At 39.6% G+C, this 21,923-nt stretch overlaps 2 protein-coding genes across 8 annotated transcripts in view; one reads left to right on the top strand and one right to left on the bottom strand.

The window, feature by feature from the left end:
* The window catches only part of LOC120779436 (LIM domain-containing protein A), a 699,457-nt gene that overhangs the window by 323,142 nt on the left and 354,392 nt on the right, over window positions 1-21,923 (top strand). The gene's annotated exons all lie outside the window — the stretch shown is intronic.
* LOC120779437 overlaps window positions 1-21,923 on the bottom strand; it is a 148,909-nt gene that overhangs the window by 73,029 nt on the left and 53,957 nt on the right. For 6 of the 7 annotated variants that reach the window (XM_040111684.1, XM_040111681.1, XM_040111679.1 and 3 more), the window contains exon 2: window positions 8,893-9,214. In XM_040111684.1, the coding sequence (XP_039967618.1) occupies window positions 8,893-9,192 (300 nt within the window). In that variant the 5' untranslated portion in view covers window positions 9,193-9,214. Of the gene's footprint in view, window positions 1-8,892; window positions 9,215-10,519; window positions 10,613-21,923 lie in introns of those variants that run through there. The other variant, XM_040111682.1, reaches the window with a different exon arrangement.

The following is a 21,923-nucleotide window of genomic DNA, read 5'->3' on the forward strand; positions in this document are numbered from 1 at the left end:
TGCTTTAGAGGTTTAAAAATAATCGATCTTTTTTTAATTTTTTTTTGAGAGGGAAAGAAATAATTGATTAAAGCGAAGTTTCTAGGGTTTATAGTTATATGTATATTTAAACATCATCCGCAAATTCTTTTTATACGAAACCTTTGAAGGCTCTCCTTTGGGAAGCAATTGCCAGATGCTTTTCGCATATGCATATCCCGGGCCAGATGTAGAAGATAATTTAATGCCAACGATTTGCCCCAATTCCATACGACGCACATAGGAGCATTTACCCTCAAACACCGGACAAAATTGAAAATTACAAAACTTCAGCGATGGTACTCAAAAAATTGATTTTTTTGGTACCTAAATAACCGTTTTACAATGAACCGATTAAATGAATGACCTTCAGTGACGCTATATTGCCACACAAGTAGTCGGAACCTAGACTTCGTTCAGAATGCACGTGCTTATTCGCGAAACTCTCCATTGTTCTCCAAATTGCAAGTGGTTTTTATATTGCGTGAACTGGAATTCTGAAAATATTTTTTTTATGGATTCAGGACAACATCGTATGTATTTCAATATTAATGATATAAAAATTAATTTAGTTAATGTATTATTATGTTTTTTTCGGGAAAACAATGAATCATCAAAAAAACTAATTTTTTTTTTTTAATTTTTTAGAAATTAGTGTTTTTGTTATAGTGTCGGGCGCGGTCGAGCTATGAATTATTTTTCCTAGTAAACTACAGGGTTTTTACTTAACATATAAGCTTAAACATTTTCCCCGTCTTTTCCCCCTTAAAAAAAAGCGCGTTGAAAAAAGTTTGTCAGTTGCATAAAATGAGTACTGATTTATTTATTTTTTTAATTAAATATTGAAATACAGCTTAATTATTCTATACGGGTGGTATATAGATGGTATAAGGGGGCTCTATCGGAGCCGGTGTGGAAATTGGACAATGGGCGTAGCACCGCCCACTCTCTGGTAGAAATCCCATATCTCGGGATCCGACTGACCGATTTCAACAAAATTTGGAACGTATGTAAATATTATTTAACGGCATATTATTTAGTAGTGTGTGGATGAGCAAAAATAGATAAAATCTGGTCGGCACTACCCCCTCCTCAAATATATTCAATATAAAATGTTCGGTTGCATCCGAACTTAGTCCTTCCTTACTTGTTTTATTTTAATATATTGCATTATTATATTTAATCATGAATATTTATTCATTTTCATTCATAAAATCACTTTAAATAATTTTGTCCGGTTTTTGAGACCAAATGCTCCTATGTGCGACGCTTAGTTTCCTTCTATCCTGCCCGCCAATTAAGAAAAATCGTAGAACTGAAAAACCGAGAAATCGCGCGTCAAAGTTTTCGCTTTCTGCCTAAGCGCTCGCATATCTGCTAGACGCTCGGTCACTGTTTGCCTTCTAGCTTCGACAATATTTCGAATTCCCATCTATAACTTTGGGGAAATATTCTATTTTATATTTAAATAATTTTTAAAGAGATTTAAGCTAAAAATAAATTAAATTTTTGAAGCTTTTAAAGCAGGTTCCCTCTTAAAGAAGATTTACAAAATGTAATAAACGTAATTTAACATCCAAATGCGTCTTTATTCATTCGATAAACTCTTTAAAAACTTTAATTAGATTGCTTCCAAATGTATTCATTTGCAAGTTTTGTCACATTAGTAAACAGCTGATTCGGATATAGGTTTCGCATATGTTGGAAAAGGCGAAAATCAAATCAGATTCTGTGACACCATTGAAAATCAGAATCGGTTTGCAATTCTGACAGCTAAGCAATTCTGTCTTGGATTCCACAACACCCTGATTGTTATTATTTTATTAGGAAAAAATATACATAATATTAAACCTAATGGTAAGGAGTACAAGCCACTGTGGCCATCGCCTCCGATATAATATTATAAAGTTACAAAGCTTATATTTTATTATAAAAATTACATTCTTTTAGAAAATTTCATATATTAACAATATTTATGAAATATGGTGTATTTAACAATGCCTGGTATTTACTAGTATTAAAATGTTTTTGCCCAATACTTTTAGTGCTGGACAGATGTTGGCTATATGTTCCATGGATAATGTGCTGGAACAGAATGAGCATGATGGTATAGGATTGCTGCCAAGAAGATGTTGGTGAGTGATTTTCGTGTGTCCGATCCTTAATCGAGTAAAAATTGTTGCTTGCTGTCTTGAGATGTTGTTGGGGTAGCGCACCTTTTGCATAGTTTGTTTAGGATTGCGTATTTGTGTTTAAACTTCTTCCAGTCTGCAACTTTCTTTTCATATACATATGTGTCTGCTTAACATTTTTCTGAGGTCATTTTGGTCTTGCACCTCGTTAAGAAAGTGGGGACAGATTCGGAAGAATCTTGCCGCGTTGTCAGCATATTTGTTCCCAGGAATTCCCACGTGACCTGGCACCCAGAGAAGAGCTATTTTTCTTTATGTTTAATGCAAATATCTCTAATTTTAGATATTACTATGGAATTATTTCGAATGTTGCGTATGGCGTTCAAGCAGGAGAAGCTGTCAGAGCAAATAAAGAATTTGCCTTTTTGTAAGATAGCACATTTTAATGCCATATATATTCCAAAGGGAAGTGTGGGACGGCATTTCAAACTCCTTACGTAATAGCTGCAACCGAAACCATTGTTTTCGGAAAGTGCAAAAGAACAGCTGGTACGACGAGGAGTGCCGTGTCGCAGTGGAGAGAAAACAGACTGCCAACCTCGCAACGTTACGATCGACCACAACACGTGCGGGATGGATAGATACTGAGAGTTGAAAAGGGAAGCGAGACGTATTTGCAGACAGAAAAGAAAGAGGACGAAATGCGTGAGTATGAAGAGCTTGATAAGCTGGCCGACAGCGTTGTGGAATTGATAATTGTCAGAATCAGAATTGAAACCGATCAAAAAAAGCAGTAGGAAGTCATGAATTCAGATATTAATGGTTTGATATTCGAAAGAGAATTTGTATCGGTTTTGAGTGTAACGGAAACCAATTTTATCGGTTTTTCTGTCAGAAACAAATCAAGAAGATAGTCGCACACAGATTTGAAATGTAAGTTAAGAAATTAAGTTATTTTATTGTTACGAATTGATTTATCTTTATTTCTATAGGAGAAAAAACAAAAAGAATAAAAACACGAAATGTCTTAATTATTGAGTTTTGGAAAAAATGCGGATATTTAAGAGCCTGCTTTAGAGGTTTAAAAATAATCGATCTTTTTTTAATTTTTTTTTGAAAGGGAAAGAAATAATTGATTAAAGCGAAGTTTCTAGGGGTTTATAGTTATATGTATATTTAAACATCATCCGCAAATTCTTTTTATACGAAACCTTTGAAGGCTCTCCTTTGGGAAGCAATTGCCAGATGCTTTTCGCATATGCATATCCTGGGCCAGATGTAGAAGATAATTTAATGCCAACGATTTGCCCCAATTCCATACGACGCACATAGGAGCATTTACCCTCAAACACCGGACAAAATTGAAAATTACAAACTTCAGCGATGGTACTCAAAATTGATTTTTTTGGTACCTAAATAACCGTTTTACAATGAACCGATTAAATGAATGACCTTCAGGACGCTATACTGCCACACAAGTAGTCGGAACCTAGACTTCGTTCAGAACGCACGTGCTTATTCGCGAAACTCTCCATTGTTCTCCAAATTGCAAGTGGTTTTTATATTGCGTGAACTGAATTCTTGAAAATATTTTTTATGGATTCAGGACAACATGGTATGTATTTAATATTAATGATATAAAAATTAATTTAGTCAATGTATTATTATGTTTTTTTCGGGAAAACAATTAATCATTAAAAAAACTAATTTTTTTTTAATTTTTTTTGAAATTAGTGTTTTTGTTATAGTGTCGGGCGAGGTCGAGCTATAAATTATTTTTCCTAGTAAACTACAGAGTTTCTACTTAACATATAAGCTTAAACATTTCCCCCCTTTAAAAAAAAGCGCGTTGAAAAAAGTTGGTCAGTTGCATAAAACGAGTACTGCTTTATTTATTTTTTTAATTAAATATTGAAATACAGCTTAATTATTCTATACGGGTGGTATATAGATGGTATAAGGGGGCTCTATCGGAGCCGGTGTGGAAATTGGACAATGGGCGTAGCACCGCCCACTCTTTGGTGAAATCCCATATCTCGGGATCCGACTGACCGATTTCAACAAAATTTGGAACGTATGTAACATATTTAACGGCATATTATTTAGTAGTGTGTGGGATGAGCAAAAATAGATAAAATCTGGTCGGCACTACCCCCTCCTCAAATATATTCAATATAAAATGTCTGGTTGCATCCGAACTTAGTCCTTCCTTACTTGTTTTATTTTAATATATTGCATTATTATATTTAATCATGAATATTTATTCATTTTCATTCATAAAATCACTTTAAATAATTTTGTCCGGTTTTTGAGACCAAATGCTCCTATGTGCGACGCTTAGTTTCTTTCTATCCTGCCCGCCAATTAAGAAAAATCGTAGAACTGAAAAACCGAGAAATCGCGCGTCAAAGTTTTCGCTTTCGCCTAAGCGCTCGCATATCTGCTAGACGCTCGGTCACTGTTTGCCTTCTAGCTGACAATATTTCGAATTCCCATCTATAACTTTGGGGAAATATTCTATTTTATATTTAAATAATTTTTAAAGAGATTTAAGCAAAATAAATTAAATTTTTTGAAGCTTTTAAAGCAGGTTCCCTCTTAAAGAAGATTTACAAAATGTAATAAACGTAATTTAACATCCAAATGCGTCTTTATTCATTCGATAAACTCTTTAAAAACTTTAATAGGATTGCTTCCAAATGTATTCATTTGCAAGTTTTGTCACATTAGTAAACAGCTGATTCGGATATAGGTTTCGCATATGTTGGAAAAGGCGAAAATCAAATCAGATTCTGTGACACCATTGAAAATCAGAATCGGTTTGCAATTCTGACAGCTAAGCAATTCTGTCTTGGATTCCACAACACCCCTGATTGTTATTATTTTATTAGGAAAAATATACATAATATTAAACCTAATGGTAAGGAGTACAAGCTACTGTGGCCATCGCCTCCGATATAATATTATAAAGTTACAAAGCTTATATTTTATTATAAAAATTACATTCTTTTAGAAAATTTCATATATTAACAATATTTGCGAAATATGGTGTATTTAACAATGCCTGGTATTTACTAGTATTAAAATGTTTTTGCCCAATACTCTTTAGTGCTGGACAGATGTTGACCATACTGACCATTATCCATGGATAATGTGCTGGAACAGAATGAGCATGATGGTATAGGATTGCTGCCAAGAAGATGTTGGTGAGTGATTTTCGTGTGTCCGATCCTTAATCGAGTAAAAATTGTTGCTTGCTGTCTTGAGATGTTGTTGGGGTAGCGTACCTTTTTGCATAGTTTGTTTAGGATTGCGTATTTGTGTTTAAACTTCTTCCAGTCTGCAACTTTCTTTTTATATACATATGTGTCTGCTTAACATTTTTCTGAGGTCATTTTGGTCTTGCACCTCGTTAAGAAAAGTGGGGACAGATTCGAAGAATCTTGCCGCGTTGTCAGCATATTTGTTCCCAGGAATTCCCACGTGACCTGGCACCCAGAGAAGAGCTATTTTTCTTTTATGTTTAATGCAAATATCTCTAATTTTAGATATTACTATGGAATTATTTCGAATGTTGCGTATGGCGTTCAAGCAGGAGAAGCTGTCAGAGCAAATAAAGAATTTGCCTTTTTGTAAGATAGCACATTTTAATGCCATATATATTCCAAAGGGAAGTGTGGGACAGCATTTCAAACTCCTTACGTACAGCTGCAACCGAAACCATTGGTTTTCGGAAAGTGCAAAAGAACAGCTGGTACGACGAGGAGTGCCGTGTCGCAGCGGAGAGAAAACGCCTAGAAAATGCCTAGCTCGCAACGTTACGATCGACCACAACACGTGCGGGATGGGATAGATACCGAGAGTTGAAAAGGGAAGCGAGACGCATTTGCAGACAGAAAAAGAAAGAGGACGAAATGCGTGAGTATGAAGAGCTTGATAAGCTGGCCGACAGGGGTACGAAAAAATGCGGCGGCTTACAGAAGGTTTCACGACCGGAGCATACTCGTGAAGAACCTCCAAGTGATCTAGTGACCGATGCCCACAGCATACTTAAATTATGGAGGGAACACTTCTCCAGCCTGCTGAATGGCAGTGAGCGCACAACGCCAGGAGAAGGCGAACCCGATTCCCCAATCGATGACGATGGAGCAGACGTTCCATTACCCGACCATGAAGAAGTTCGAATAGCAATTGCCCGCCTGAAGAACAACAAAGCGGCAGGGGCCGACGGACTGCCGGCCGAGCTATTCAAACACGGCGGCGAAGAACTGATAATTGCTTCAAAAAAAAATTTCCCTGGCCGATCCAACACCGGGGTGTGTCAGGTTCTTTTTGAGGAAAACTCCTTTTTGCGCTGGCGGCCTCCGGCTGCGCTTGAAAAAAAAAATAACCCTGGCCGATCCAACAACGGGGTGTGTCAGTTTTTTTTGAGTAAAACTTCTTTTAGGCGTCGGCGGTCTCCCCGATCAAAACTCATGATATATTACGAAAAGGGGCAACGATTTATGTATTTGGGGTATAATCCTATTTTTTATTCATTTTTATTCGTTTGATAAATGTGTAATTATAGCAACACTTATTATCTGTCTATTATTATATAAAATGCTTATTGTAAGCAAATAACTAAATAATTACTTAAAATAAATGTGTAGAAACAATGTAGTGAAATATAAGTGTATAAAAAGTGCATAATATAAAATAAATAATTACTAGAAATCGAGAAATTGCAAGATAAAATTTGCAAAATTATCAACTTTAAATGCAAATATCTCGAAAACTATAAATTTGCGGCGGAAACAATTATATATATTCTTAATCTGGAGCATCAGCTCTGTCCAACCACTTTTAACCCTGAAATCGTGGGATGGTATACTAAGGCCGACCCGAAAGCAGAACGTGAGGATATGTATTCATGTGAAAACCATAAAGATTCCACTGCAGAAACTTAAGGACCATAAAGAATCAATGAGTGTTTGGTGAGAAAAACCTTCACAATTAAAGAAATATTTAATAGTAAGAGTTTTTTTATAATTCTATTTCGTCAACGGTTTCTGAGCTAAGAGAATCTGTTGGGAAAGGTAGAAGAGTATTTTGGATATAAGTTATGTCTTCGGTGTTTTGAAGTACTGTATTATTGTTTAAGAGTTGTGTGAGAAGAGTGCGTTCGTTTAAAGAGGGGATTGGGTTATTGTTGTTGTTTGATAAAGAAGGATTGGAAGAGGATATGTTTTATGAGTGTTTACTTGAATCAGTTGTATAGTTGGATTGTTGTGTGCATTGTTGGTAAATAATATTTCTGTTATTGTTGCTATTGATATGAGTAATGGAAGTATGAAAGGATTGGACTTGTTGTTGTTGTTTTTTTTGTTATATTGGTTTTCTGATTTTTTTACTTATTGCTTCTTCTAAATTTTCTGTTGGTGAGACGTATTCTTTGTGTTTGTTGTTTATTTTTTCAGTTGCTTCTTTGTAACTACATTTATTTAGTGTTTTGTATGTTAGAATGTCTTTCCTTTTAAGTAGGGTGGGACATAGTTCGTGGTCCGATGTATGTTGTTGTCTACAGTTAATGCATTCTACTTTACTACACGGAGTGCTGTTATGGGTTGAAGAGGAGCAAACGTTACACTTCGGATCGGATTTGCAATGTTTTGCTGTATTGCCCAAAACAAAACAGTTTTTATACTGCATTGGGGATGGGATACAAGGTTCAACTTTAACTTTAAGCCAAGCGACATTAACTTCTTTGTAATTCATATGCGTTAAAGGAAATTATGTGAAGAGAGGTGTTTACAGTTTTACCATCTATGATTTTTGTAATTTTTTTGCACTCTGTTGCATCCTGTTGGCGTAGACCGTCCACTATTTCATTTTCAGTAAGACTAGCAAGACAGCTCTCATATATAACGCCTTTCACTGTGTTTAGTGTTGGGTGTAAATTAACGGAACTTTCACAAATGTTTGATAATTTTGTTGCTTTAAGGAATTTGTTGTTTCGTTGATTATTTCTAGTGAGAATGAGGAGATCTCTGTCTCTGGTAAATGAGACAGAACTGGGTGGGTCATATGTAATTGATTCTACGGCTTTTTGGGGAAGGAATATGTTAAGGGATTTTAAAGGTTTTTGACTGTCTTTGTTTTTAATTATAAGGATTTTGGGACAAGAGAAAGGGGAGAGGTACAGGGTTTTGTTGTTTTTCTTTAAATGTGGGAAGTCATGTGGATTTCTGAGGTTAAGAATTTTCCGTTTGGGTGATGGCTCCGCTCCCAAGACTGCAAAGTAGTTTTGGTCACCACCTCCAAGATCGGGGGCCATGATTGATTCACAATGAAAATTATTTTTTTTAAATTACACAAAATTCACTATATTTTAGTTTACACTGATTAATTATAAGTTTAATTATTAAGAGAAAGTCACAATCTTTTTAAATTGACACTTGACAACAACAAAATTGTTGAAAGCGAACGAAACAGGAGAAAAACAACCACTAAGAACGTGTTTACTGTTCGGCAGTCAATTACTCACTGTCACTCAAAGTTATTAATTCGCGTCAATGGACTTTTCATGAAATTTTTTTAATTTAGTACTATTATAAATTGTGATAAAACTGCTAAATAAATAACGAGATGTAGAAATAATACTCTAATGGGAATGATATGAAACATTGAACATTGAACGGCACCACGCTCGTTCTCGTACTTTTAAGACTGCTCCGTTTTTAAAATTATTGTGTATACATACCTCGGGATAGTTTTGTTTCTTTTTGTAAGGTTTCGGTGGTACAAGTGGACCAACTCTTTTTGGACTATCAATTCCACAAATAACATATTTATTTATCTTTTCAATTTCACCCATGGGTTCGTCCTGCACTACTCCGTTATTTTCGCTGTTTAGGTCGGTACAGTTGATGGTTTTTGCTTCGTTAGACCTTAGAACAAAGCGTTCATTCCCAGTCGAATTTAAATTCGGTGTGGCACTAGCACTTGACATTTCATTTTCCGCATTCAGTTTTAACATTAAAAACTGTTCTGGAAGATCCATCACGTAAGTTTAAATTACGAGCCTGCAACGAGAAAATTTTTAGAATAATATATTCTTGTGTCATTCGGTCTTTTTGAAAAAAAAAATATCTTATGGTCTAAATGGCGTCACAGAATCTATTCGGATTAAATATAGTATTTAAAAAAAATATAAAAATAATTTGAGTTCATTAATTATACTTTTTTATGAAAAATTAAAAATGTAGTAAAACTAAAATACCCTTTATAAAAAATTTCCGTACAAGAACTTAATTTTAATTTTTGACGGCATGTATGACAGCTATATGATATAGTTTTCTGATCTGAATTATTTTTTTTAGAGTTTGTGCCCTTGACTCTTACAATTATTCTTGCGATATTTTGTAAAGATATTTTGTCAAATAAAACAGGTTTCTTTACATAATTTGATTTTGATTGATCAGTATGTATGGCAGCAATATGTTATAACGGGTGATCCAAGTAGAAGTACTTTTTTCGAAGCCCTTTTCTAGCAGATCACGATTGATCATGGAAGGACTTACGCCTGAACAACGTTTACATTTTATCACGAAAATTCACGTTAGGTAAAGAATGTGTTTCGCTCAATTTATGGTCAACATAATCAGCCCACTGAGCTAACTATTCGCATCACTATCACCTAGTTTGAGACCTAGCATTCATTATTGGATAATATTCCACCGAATAGACCACGTCAAGCATGCAGTGAAGAAAATGTAGCAGCCGTAACTGAGACTGTGCATGAAGACCGTTGAGTCTTTTCGGACTGACGTATGGAACGACATGGCGCATTTAACGTCGAGATCTTAAATTGAAAGCGTTCAGCGCCCTTTTCGCGCCTCATTTTGTTCAGCGATGCGGCCCATTTCCGGCTCAATATGTAGGTTAACAAGCAAAATTGTTCTATTTACGAAAAGCAACTTGAAGAGGTTCAAGTGCTGCCATTTTATCCAAAAAAAAAACAACGGTTTGGTGTGGTTTTGTGGTTTTGGGGGCCCGTCCATCGGTCCATATTTCTTCAAAAACTATGCCGGTGAGAACGTAAGCGTATATGGCGACCGTTATCGCGTCATGATAGCCGACTTTTAGATGTCTGATATTGAAGCTCGTGATCTCGGCGACATTTGGTTTCAACAAGACCACGCCACTTCCCACACATCGCATTAATCAATGGATGTGTTAAGAGAACACTTCAGTGAGCAGATAATTTCAAATGCAAACTTGGATTCTTTTAGAAACACTTTTAAACTTAATATGAATTGGAAGACTAACATAGCCGTGATTCGATGGCAGCCGCCCTTAGAATACAATCACCAAGAAGCAAAAATTACCTTGGTGGTACAACAAACTTTTTAACCTCTGAAAATCGGTTAGCAAGCTTTTCTTAATACCCCATTATGTTAGACTGATGACAGCTAGGCTTGCGCTGACGTACATTCCCGAGTTCTGGAGGACTGCGTAAATAATTTTCATACCTAATGTAGGAAGAAATAGACAATGAATTAAGATCAAACGTACCAATCGCATACCTCCATATACCAGTCAGCATTTATACAGAGCAGGTAGGTCCACTAATACTCCTCTGTGGCTCCACAGCTGGAAGGAGAACGGAGAAGTTGCCACCTGCGCCTGCTTAGACATCACAAACGCTTTTGAAATTGCGCCCCACGCATGAAGGCAGCGTTAATAGCGAAGTGGTTCGAAGCTCTTCTTCGTACTAGGATAGATGAGACCACTATAGAGGAGAATCTGATTCGCAACGATACCACAAGAATAAGTACTTTTAACGGACAATGGAATTCGGGGCCAGGGATACACGTGTAATATTACTTGTAATATATACAAGAATTCGCGGTGTTGAGGCGATTTCACGTATTTTCACATTGTAAAATATAGATGCAAGCAAATTCCATAAAATATATGGTATTTCATTTCAATGGCAAGTAAATAGCTTAGAAAAAATTGTAATAATAACAAAAATTTGCAAGCAATGTACATAGCCTTCTACTGTTATTTTGAAGTTAAAATAGTTCAAATTCAAAACTTCAACACGACAGCGGATTGGACAGATGATTTTTTATTCGACTAATTAAATGTTTTTTTATTACCTTACTGTACTTTAAGCAAAACAAAACCCTTTATAAATTAGATGAAGTCAAAAAGTAGAGAGCAACAAAATGTAGATTTTGAAAAAATATGTATATTATTTATTTAAACATACAAAGAACTATTTCAACTCAAAGGCTGTGCTTGTTGCATTGGGCAATACTCCATGCCCATGACATCCATGCCAAAATATCTCGTCAACTGCATAAGTTTGCTGTACAAAGATTTGGATCGTCCAGTTTGTATGGCATACACAAATGACCAGCTTGAGAGGGATAAGAGGTGTAAACAATTTCAGATCGATATATTAAAAAGTGAAGGAGTAGTTCGTTTATATACAGACAGACGGACATACCTAAGTCGTCTCCACTTGTCATACGGATAATTTATGTACTAAATATTTTATAGGGTGCACCAAAAGTGCTAAATTTAATGTATGGAATATTTGAGAAAACATCAACCAAATGAATCTCCCAATTACATCCATATTTGCACATTATTTTTAAGGAAAAGTATTCAATTATTTTCGTTAACATATCACACATACTGACAAACCTAAGAGCTATAAAGTGAGATGGAAAGCCAAATAGGTAGGAAATCTCTAGACCGCATAAATTAGGCTAGGACAAGAATCTAAATTATTGTTTCACACTTTGCTATTGCGTCGTTTAATTGAACAACTAAAACGTTCAAATAAGCACTTTAAGCATTTCATTAACATCCTAAGATGGAAGGATATATAAAATTTATTACCGGAGTTCGGGGTCAGTGGCCTCAACTTTAAGATGGGGTTTTTCAATAAGAGAGCTAAACAAGTTTTCTAAAAAAACAAAAACGGTTTGGGATATTAATGAAATTCATTATTTCTGTGAAAGTACATTCGATGTCAGTATGTGTCTTGATAAAATATAAGTCTTGAAAAGGCAGCGGCTTTCCCCACACATGTGGTGAACAAAATAATAAACACATTTTTTATGAGACGCGCTTAAAGAAGCTAACAGGGTTGATTTCATAGAATTCACCCAGAAAACCTTCGCGGCAGAAGCAGTTCTGGTCCCACAGCGAAACCTGGAAAACCGGCCAACCAAGGGAGTCTTTTCGCCACATAGTGAAGACACATGAGGCCTTTCTTCTCGGCGCCTTCGTACGTAGCGTCATAAGCGTCGCGGTCTAAATATAAAGCTACCTTAATAGATAACCATTAGAAACATCGGAAGAACTTTTCTGCAATACTACAGCGAAATACAGCATTATGACTACCATATATTGGTATCGACTAACTTCCAACAAGTTTTGAACACCATTCACAACGGAGCTATTAACCCGTTTATTATTTAATGAAGTTCGTGGGTTTAAAGAGTGCTATTATTAATTATCTTAATATACATGACCCTGAAGTACATTAAAAATGTCAGCTGTATTCATTGCTTGCGACGATTTTCATTTGTTAAAACAAATGGATAAAATTGAGACGATTTTACTCAGGAAAAACAAGGAAATGAGTTCTCCAAACTAAAAGAAATTGAAGCGGGAGTTCCTCAGGGAAGTATCTTAAGTCCACTTTTATATGTTCTGTACAAGAGACCGCTTACCGTTAGCACAGTATGACTGCCACTTTTGCTGATGACACCGCAGTCTATGCGTTGAGAAAACAGCAGAAAACGCTGCACGCAATCAACTCTGTAGTAAGTTGAACTAAAAAATGGAGAATAAAACTAAACGGTGGTAAATCGGTTCATGTAAATTTTACAAACAGAAGAATCACTTATCAACCTAAAAGTATCGGGTGATTTTTTAAGAGCTTGATAACTTTTTAAAAAAAAAAAACGCATAAAATTTGCAAAATCTCATCGGTTCTTTATTTGAAACGTTAGATTGGTTCAAGACATTTCATTTTTGAAGATAATATCAAATTGCAGTGTCTTAGGTGGTCCATTCGAAAGTCCAATTTTGGGACTTTTTCAAGCAGCATTTCGGCTTCGGAATAGCCCGAATTTCTTCGGAAATGTTGTCTTCCAAAGCTGGAATAGTTGCTCTTATTCGTAGACTTAGACTTGGAAGCCCCGCACAAAAAATAGTCTAAAGGCGTTAAATCGCATGATCTTGGTGGCCAACCGCCCATGCATCCCGAAAAATGCACCTGTTTGGTGTGGTTTGTACGCTGGTGGAATCATTGGACCGTATTTTTTCAAAGATGCTGTTGGACGCAACGTTACGGTGAATGGCGATCGCTATCGTTCGATGCTAACAAACTTTTTGTTGCCAAACATGGAAGAACTGAACTTGGTTGACATGTGGTTTCAACAAGATGGCGCTACATGCCACACAGCTCGCGATTCTATGGCCATTTTGAGGGAAAACTTCGGAGAACAATTCATCTCAAGAAATGGACCCGTAAGTTTACCAAGATCATGCGATTTAACGCTTCTTTAGATCTATTTTTTGTGGGGCTACGTCAAGTCTAAAGTCTACAGAAATAAGCCAGCAACTATTCCAGCTTTGGAAGACAACATTTCCGGAAGAAATTCGGGCTATTCCGGCCGAAATGCTTCGAAAAAGTTGCCCAAAATTGACTTTCCGAATGGACTACCTAAGACGCAGCCGCGGTCAACATTTAAATGAAATTATCTTCAAAAAGTAAATGTCATGAACCAATCTAACGTTTCAAATAAAGAACCGATGAGATTTTGCAAATTTTATGCGTTTTTTTTTTTAAAAAAAGTTATCAAGCTCTTAAAAAATCACCCGATATTTTAGATGTCTGCATACCATATGCAAATATAGAATATATTGGCATAATGTTCGATGCTAGATTACGTTGAAAAGAGCATATTAAAATATTTAACTTCATCTGAAATTGTCGAAACCTGGCCACACACAACAAATTACTTCTTTGTAAACAAATAATCAAGCCGGTTGTTGTTGTTTTAACGGTTATCAATCCTCGTAAGGATGCTAAGGGTTATGTGTGTTGTCATCGACGTCATCTAACGGGAAGCCCAGGAAACGTGCTGTTACGACGGGGTCGGACCAAAAGGAAAAGGGTGTTAGATGAGTGGGGTTGGTAGGGCATGCAAAGAGGTGGTCAGTGTCATGCGGGGACTCGTTGCATGCAGGACGAAGCTGCGCTAGGGTCACTCGCGTTTCTCGCGGCAACTCGAGCTCTTCGTCTGCGATGGGTGGTGGTTTGACTCTAAGAACGCCATTCACGGGAAGGGAGTCGGTGAAGGTGTTAATGGATCCACTGTGAATGGCGGTCAGTACCTGTCGAAAGTCAGTTGCGTCCGAAGTCCGGTCGGCGTACTGTACGACTTTGTCAAGGAAGGACCTTTTGATGCTCCTAGGAGGCGATTCCGCTCCAAGCAGATGGCTGAAAGGGTGATATCTATGAAAACATCCCAGCAGGAACTGCTTGGAGAGTTCATTATGCTCCTTAACTGGGAGCATAAGCGTCTCACTGTGAAGGTGTACGATGGGAGACATCAAAAGGCATCCCGTCGTGGTCCGGAGTGCAGTATTTTGGCAAGTCTGGAGTTTCCTCATCTGCGTACCACTGCATCCAGGCGACCATATAGGTGTTGCGTAGTTGAGGACCGGCCGGCCGATCGTCTTGTATGTTACCACCAACGTTTCTTTGTCTTTTCTCTGCCGTATAGCGACTTAGGATTTTATTGCGGCTCTGTACCTTGGCGATAATCGTGGTCTTATGGGGAGTGAAGGAGCATAGACTTTCAAAGGTTACACCTCAAATAATAGGGTTATTGACAGTCGGAATTTTCACGCCATCGACTTCAATATTAAGCTCAAGTCTATACTCCTTCGTCCAGTTCGTAAAAAATGATCGCTGTGGATTTGGTGGCGGAAAGTGTGAGGTTCCGTGCAGTGAGGAAACGAGAAAGGTCGGAGAGGTAGTTGTTTACTTTTGAACACATGCCATCGATTCCATTGCCCGAAGTCAATATCGTGCAATCATCTGCGTACGAGGTTATGGAAACCTCCTCTGGTGGCTGCGGGAGTTTCGAGATGTAGAAGTTAAACAGTAACGGAGAGAGGACACCACCCTGCGGAACCGCCTGTTTAATTCCTTTCAGTTTAGATGTTTCACCTCGAAATAGTACGGATGATTGACGACCGTTCAGGTAGTTCATGGTCCACTTCTTTAACCCTGGAGGAAGCGTGGTTTTCTCAATGTCCTGCAATAGCGTTGTGTGGTTGACTGTGTCAAACAAGTCCAACGCTACGAGGATCGTTCTCCCACAAGGTGGTTTCTCGTTGAGGCCACGAACTATCTGAGCATTTATGACGTTAAGTGCTGTGGATTGCTGTGCACTTTTCAGAATCCATGCTGGTGGCTGGCTAGGCTCAGGTGGTGAGTGAAGGTCGGGAGTAGCAAGGCCTCAAGTGTCTTCACTACTGGAGAGAGGAGAGTTATCGGACGATAAGATTCCCATTTGTTGGCGGGTTTCCGAGGTTTCAGTAGTGGGACCACTCTTCCGACTTTCCACACATCGGGTATTTGAAGAGAGGTCAGCGACAGGTTGAGGACCTTGGTGAGATAACTTACTCTCGTCGAGCCTAGATGCTTTGGCATTAGCATGTTAATTCTATCAGGGTTAATGGATTTAGAGGATTTTGCTTTGTTGATGACACTCTGAACCTCCTCATCGGTGAAAGTAAGTGGCGCGCAGTCATTTGGCATTTTGCGCAGCCGTCGGTTAACACATCTCTTGGCTTTATCTACCGAAGGGTGCAGTGTAAACTGCCGGCTAAAATAGCTCGCGCACTTCTTCGGGTCCGAAGAGGCATGACCATTGATTTGAACTTCAACTCGGTCGTAGTGTCTCTTCGGGTTAGACAAACCTTTGACAGTAGCCCAAAGCTTACTCACACCGGTGGAGAGGTTGCAGGACTTCAGGTGCTCTATCCATTTCGTCCGCTTATGTTGATTTACCATACGCCGAATTTCCAAATTGAGATCCCCGGGATAGGCATGGCGTAAGGTGTCGCGCTCGTTAGCTAAAACGGCTGCTTCGGCTGGAAAATTGGAGCGGATTTCCGCTATTCTTCCAGCCGGGATGAAGCGAGCGGTAGCTGCGGAATCGACGTTCGCCAACGCGTACGTTCGTATGAATGGGTATACCGTTGAAGGTGTTCTCAGTAAATTCTTTGAAGCCGACCCAGTTAGCTTTATTAAAGTTAATGAAGGTACGGTTGTCCACAGAAACGAAATCGGGAGGTTTCCCGAGTTCTCGTTTTAAGTCAGAGTGGGAGCTATGTTGCCTGTTTGAGCTCCTAGGGACCGTGGAGGTCCTCTGTGGGCCACTCGGGGTGAGTGGAGGCGCATCGCGCGAACTGTGTGCAGATTGCACAGCCGTAGAGGCTGTGCGCAAAAAGGCCCATCCAAACTCCACCTCGGTCAGGTGTAATACATGCAATGGATGGAGCCATCTTAAGACCTGCTCAGGCCTTAAGACTCAAAGGGAGTGGACCACGAGTTACGTAGCCCCATGTTGCCTACGCAATACTGCGACACTTGCCAGAAGAATTCTTCCGGGCCCGGATTGGACTAAATGCCAGCACGAGTCAGGAGGAAATGGTGCGCAACTGTGCCAGTGCCAATGATAGCAGTATTAATATTATACAACGTTTTCAAAACAAAGTGGTAAGAGGCATTGTAAATGCTCCTTGGTACTGCAGAAATGCTGATATTCATCGAGATCTATGGGGGAATACAGTCGCCGAAGACGGAGTCAGGCCCACTAGAAAAGACTTAATGCACAAGTGAACGATGAGGCGAGAAATCTTCTCTAGGCACATGCCTCTCTAGTCGATTATGTCGAAAAAACCACATAGATTAGTAGGAAGATAAAATTTAAAGGAATTAATTACATACCATAATTTGTTTTTAAGTTATTCAAATCAAACTGCTCGTTAGTTTTTGAAACTAGTTGAATACGTTGAAAGAATCCAAGTGGAAACTAACACATACACATGGTGTAACTCATAATCCCTATGTATTATCTATTAGGTGTGCAACTAAGTTCCCGCGGTTTGTCAATAGATAGATCCAGCAGTTATTGGTGATCGATTTTGTTATATCCAAACCGTGATAAACTTAACCCAGGCTTTGGTAAAATAAACTACGTTTTCACATTAGTGATTTTTTATGTATCATAAACTTTTGGCTTTGCAAATATGTTTCAGTTTCGCCAAATAATCATTTGCGCGAAGTGTTATTTTATTTTTATTTCTTTCAAAAATCAGCAGCGGAAGCACATCGGGAACTCCAAAATTATTACAGAGGTGCTTCACGAAGTCAAACAATAAGAGTTTTTGTCGCATCAAAGACATCGTATTCGGTATTAACCACCGTCCATGTGAAATAAGGCCAAAAACCTTCGAAGACGGTGAATTCGAAAAGTTGCACTTATGACCACTACTAGAATTGGCACGAAAAAGTGATTCTGCTGCATGACAACGCTCGGTCTCACGTTGCCAAACCCGTTAAAACTTACCTGGAAACGCTTAAATGGGAAATCTTTCCCCATCCGAAATTCCCCAGACATTACACCACCCGATTATTATTTGTTCCGTTCCAAGACACATGGTCTGGCCCAGAAGCAGTTCTACTCATAAGACTCGAAAAATGGATAGCGGGACTAGAAGAAGAGTTTTACTGTAATGTTTTTTGAGCTTTGCCAGGTAGGTAGGAAAAAAAATTGTGACTAGCGAATAACTCTTTTGACACTATTTCCTTACAATAAAATAACATTTTCATTACAAAAACAGCGAGAACTTAGTTGCACACTTAATATTTGCATATTTTATTTCGAACATGCTGCCCTCCCTTTCTAACATGCCAAAGAACCTTCCAGTAGCAAATACCAGTGGTCAAATAACGTATAAATACCTGCAATAAAGGTGGGTTCTTTATTTTGAACACACTAGTTGGCACTGGTAGGTAATACATTCCTCTCAATGGTACTATTGCACAGCCGATATATTGCATTACTAATTACTTAATAATATATGAATATATGGAGGATGGAGTCATGTGCAGAAGTTCACGCAGGTGAGGAAACTTCTCTTATCGCTATTCACTTGGAAGTGGCCAGAAACGATTCTTTTACACATGGCTCAAGCAGCTCACGGCTTCCGGTCTTTGACCTCTGGGTAGCCTTAGAACATTCGTTCGAAGGCGAGCAAATGTGAGAAGGCGAAACATCCCCTACATAGGGTTGTGCGTTGGGTTTGGGACCCGCCACGTAAAAAACAATACCAATGAACAGTAAGCGACAGCCTCGGATGAGAGACCCCCCTTTTGATGACGACCATGGCAAACGGAATAAGGACTACGATTTGAGGGCATGCACCTGGAATGTCCGGACCCTTAATTGGAAAGGTGCCGCTGCCCAGCCTGTTGATGTCCTCGCAAAAATAAAGGCTGACATCACCGCCGTCCAAGAAATGCGATGGACGGGACAAGGACAGAGACGAGTAGGTCCTTGTGACATTTACTACAGTGGCCATATAAAGGAGCGCAAGTTTGGTGTTGGATTCGTGGTGGGAGAGAGACTCCGTCGCCGAGTACTATCATTCACTCCGGTGAACGAACGTCTAGTCACAATCCGCATCAAAGCGAGGTTCTTCAACATATCGCTGATTTGCGCCCACGTCCCGACGGAAGAGAAGGACGAGGACGAGTTTTTTAGATGTGCGTGCGCTCCGAGGACCTAACATCGACTCGGTTGCAGCCAAGATTCGCACCCGCCTCTGTGCAGATTCGACGTCGAGAAGCTGCAATCACAACAGACAGCCGAACGATTTTCTACTCGGCTTGCACTCCTGCTCTCTGAGAGCACTCGTCAACAACTCGGTATAAGGGAACTGTTTGACGGCATTTCAAATTCCTTACGCACAGCTGCAAGCAAAGCCATTGGTTTTCGGAAAATGCAAAAGAACAGCTGGTACGACGAGGAGTGCCGTGTCGCAGCGGAGAGAAAACAAGCTGCCTACCTCGCAAAGTTACGATCGACCACTACACGTGCGGGATGGGATAGATACCGAGAGTTGAAGAGGGAAGCGAGACGCATTTGTAGACAGAAGAAGAAAGAGGCCGAAATGCGTGAGTATAAAGAGCTTGATAAGCTGGCCGACAGGGGTAATGCTCGAAAATTCTACGAAAAAATGCGGCGGCTTACAGAAGTTTTCCAGACCGGAGCATACTCTTGTAGAACCCCCAAAGCTGATCTAGTGACCGATGCCCAGAGCATACTTAAATTATGGAGGGAACACTTCTCCAGCCTGCTTAATGGCAGTGAAAGTACACGCCAGGAAAAGGCGAACCCGATTCCCTAATCGATGACGATGGAGCAGACGTTCCATTACCCGACCATAAGAAGTTCGAAAACAACTGCTCGCCTGAAGAACAACAAAGCGGCAGGGGCCGACGGATTGCCGGCCGAGCTATTCAAACACGGCGGCGAAGGAATGATAAGGAGCATGCATCAGCTTCTTTGTAAAATATGGTCGGACAAAAGCATGCCCAACGATTGGAATTTAAGTGAGCTAAGAACAATCCATAAAAAAGGAGACCCCACAATCTGCGCCAACTACCGTGGGATAAGCCTCCTCAACATCGCATATAAGGTTCTATCGAGCGTATTGTGTGAAAGATTAAAGCCCACCGTCAACAAACTGATTGGGCCTTATCAGTGTGGCTTCAGACCTGGAAAATCAACAACCGACCAGATATTCACCATGCGCCAAATCTTGGAAAAGACCCGTGAAAGAAGAATCGACACACACCACCTCTTCGTCGATTTCAAAGCTGCTTTCGACAGCACGAAAAGGCAGCCTTTATGCCGCGATGTCTGAATTTGGTATCCCCGCAAAACTAATACGGCTATGTAAACTGACGTTGAGCAACACGAAAAGCTCCGTCAAGATCGGGAAGGACCTCTCCTTATCGTGCGACTTCTTCAACTTGCTTCTGGAAAAAATAGTTCGAGCGGCAGAACTAAATAGAGAAGGTACCATCTTCTATAAGAGTGTACAGCTGCTGGCGTATGCCGATGATATCGATATCATCGGCCTCAACACCCGCGCCGTTAGTTCTGCTTTCTCCAGGCTGGACAAGGAAGCACAGAAAATGGGTCTGGCAGTGAACGAGGGCAAAACGAAATATCTCCTGTCATCAAACAAACAGTCGTCGCACTCCCGACTTGGCTCTCACGTCACTGTTGACAGTCATAACTTTGAAGTCGTAGATAATTTCGTCTATCTTGGAACCAGCGTAAACACCACCAACAATGTCAGCCGGGAAATCCAACGCAGTATTGCTCTTGCCCACAGGTGCTAATCCGGACTGAGTAGGCAATTGAAAAGTAAAGTCCTCTCTCGACGAACAAAAGCTAAACTCTATAAGTCGCTCATAATTCCCGTCCTGCTATATGGTGCAGAGGCCTGGACGATAACAACAACCGATGAGTCGACGTTGCGAGTTTTCGAGAGAAAAGTTCTGCGAAAGATTTATGGTCCTTTGCGCGTTGGCCACGGCGAATATTGCATTCGATGGAACAATGAGCTGTACGAGATATACGACGACATTGACATAGTTCAGCGAATTAAAAGACAGCGGCTACGCTGTCTAGGTCATATTGTCCGGATGGACGAAAACACTCCAGCTCTGAAAGTATTCGGCGTAGTACCCACCGGGGGAAGCAGAGGAAGAGGAAGACCTCCACTCCGTTGGAAGGACCAAGTGGAGAAGGACCTGGCTTCGCTTGGAATATCCAATTGGCGCCACGTAGCGAAAAGAAGAAACGACTGGCGCGCTGTTGTTAACTCGGCTATAATCGCGTAAGCGGTGTCTACGCCAATTAAGAAGAAGAAGAATTACTGAATAAAGAAATGCAGCAACTATACTTGATGGTGGACAGATTGCGCATTTAACATTAAATACCTTTTGCAAATTCATACAGCAGCAATGTAAATGTCTATAGGTATTGCTTGTTTTTATAAGAACTAAGGATGGGGGATGGGGATGTGTAGAAGTTCACGCAAGTGAGGAAAGTTCACGCAAGTGAGGAAAGTTCTCTGAGCGCCATTCACTTGGGATTAGCCTGAAACAATTTTTTTTACATATGGCTCAAGCAGCTCACGACTTCCGGTCATAGACCAAGTAACCTCTGGGTAGCCAAAAAAAACATCAGTTTAAAGGCGAGCTAAACTGAAAAGGCGAAGCATCCCTCCCCTGGTTTGTGTGGTGGGTGTGGGATCCGCCACGTAAGAAACCCCCGAGTGCGATGGACGGGACAAGGACTGAGACGAGTAGGTTCTTGTGACATTTACTACAGTGATCATATAAAGGAGCGCAAATTCGGGTGGGCAATGAAAGTAACTTTGGCACAACGGTCGGTAAATTCAGCCTCCATGATGAAACATTCCCAAATCGACTTCACCGTTACCCGAAATATGATTATCTGTAGATCTAGACTATAGAATAAAAAATTTGATCAAGCTACCAGGCTATCTCCGAATCGAAAAACCAACAACCAGGTCGATCATGCTGTGATAGACGGAAGGCACGTCTCCAATGTTTTAGGCGTGCGTACGCTCCGAGATCCT

The sequence above is a fragment of the Bactrocera tryoni genome, unplaced genomic scaffold (assembly GCF_016617805.1).
Source record: "Bactrocera tryoni isolate S06 unplaced genomic scaffold, CSIRO_BtryS06_freeze2 scaffold_11, whole genome shotgun sequence".
NCBI classification, from domain to species: Eukaryota; Metazoa; Arthropoda; class Insecta; order Diptera; family Tephritidae; genus Bactrocera; species Bactrocera tryoni.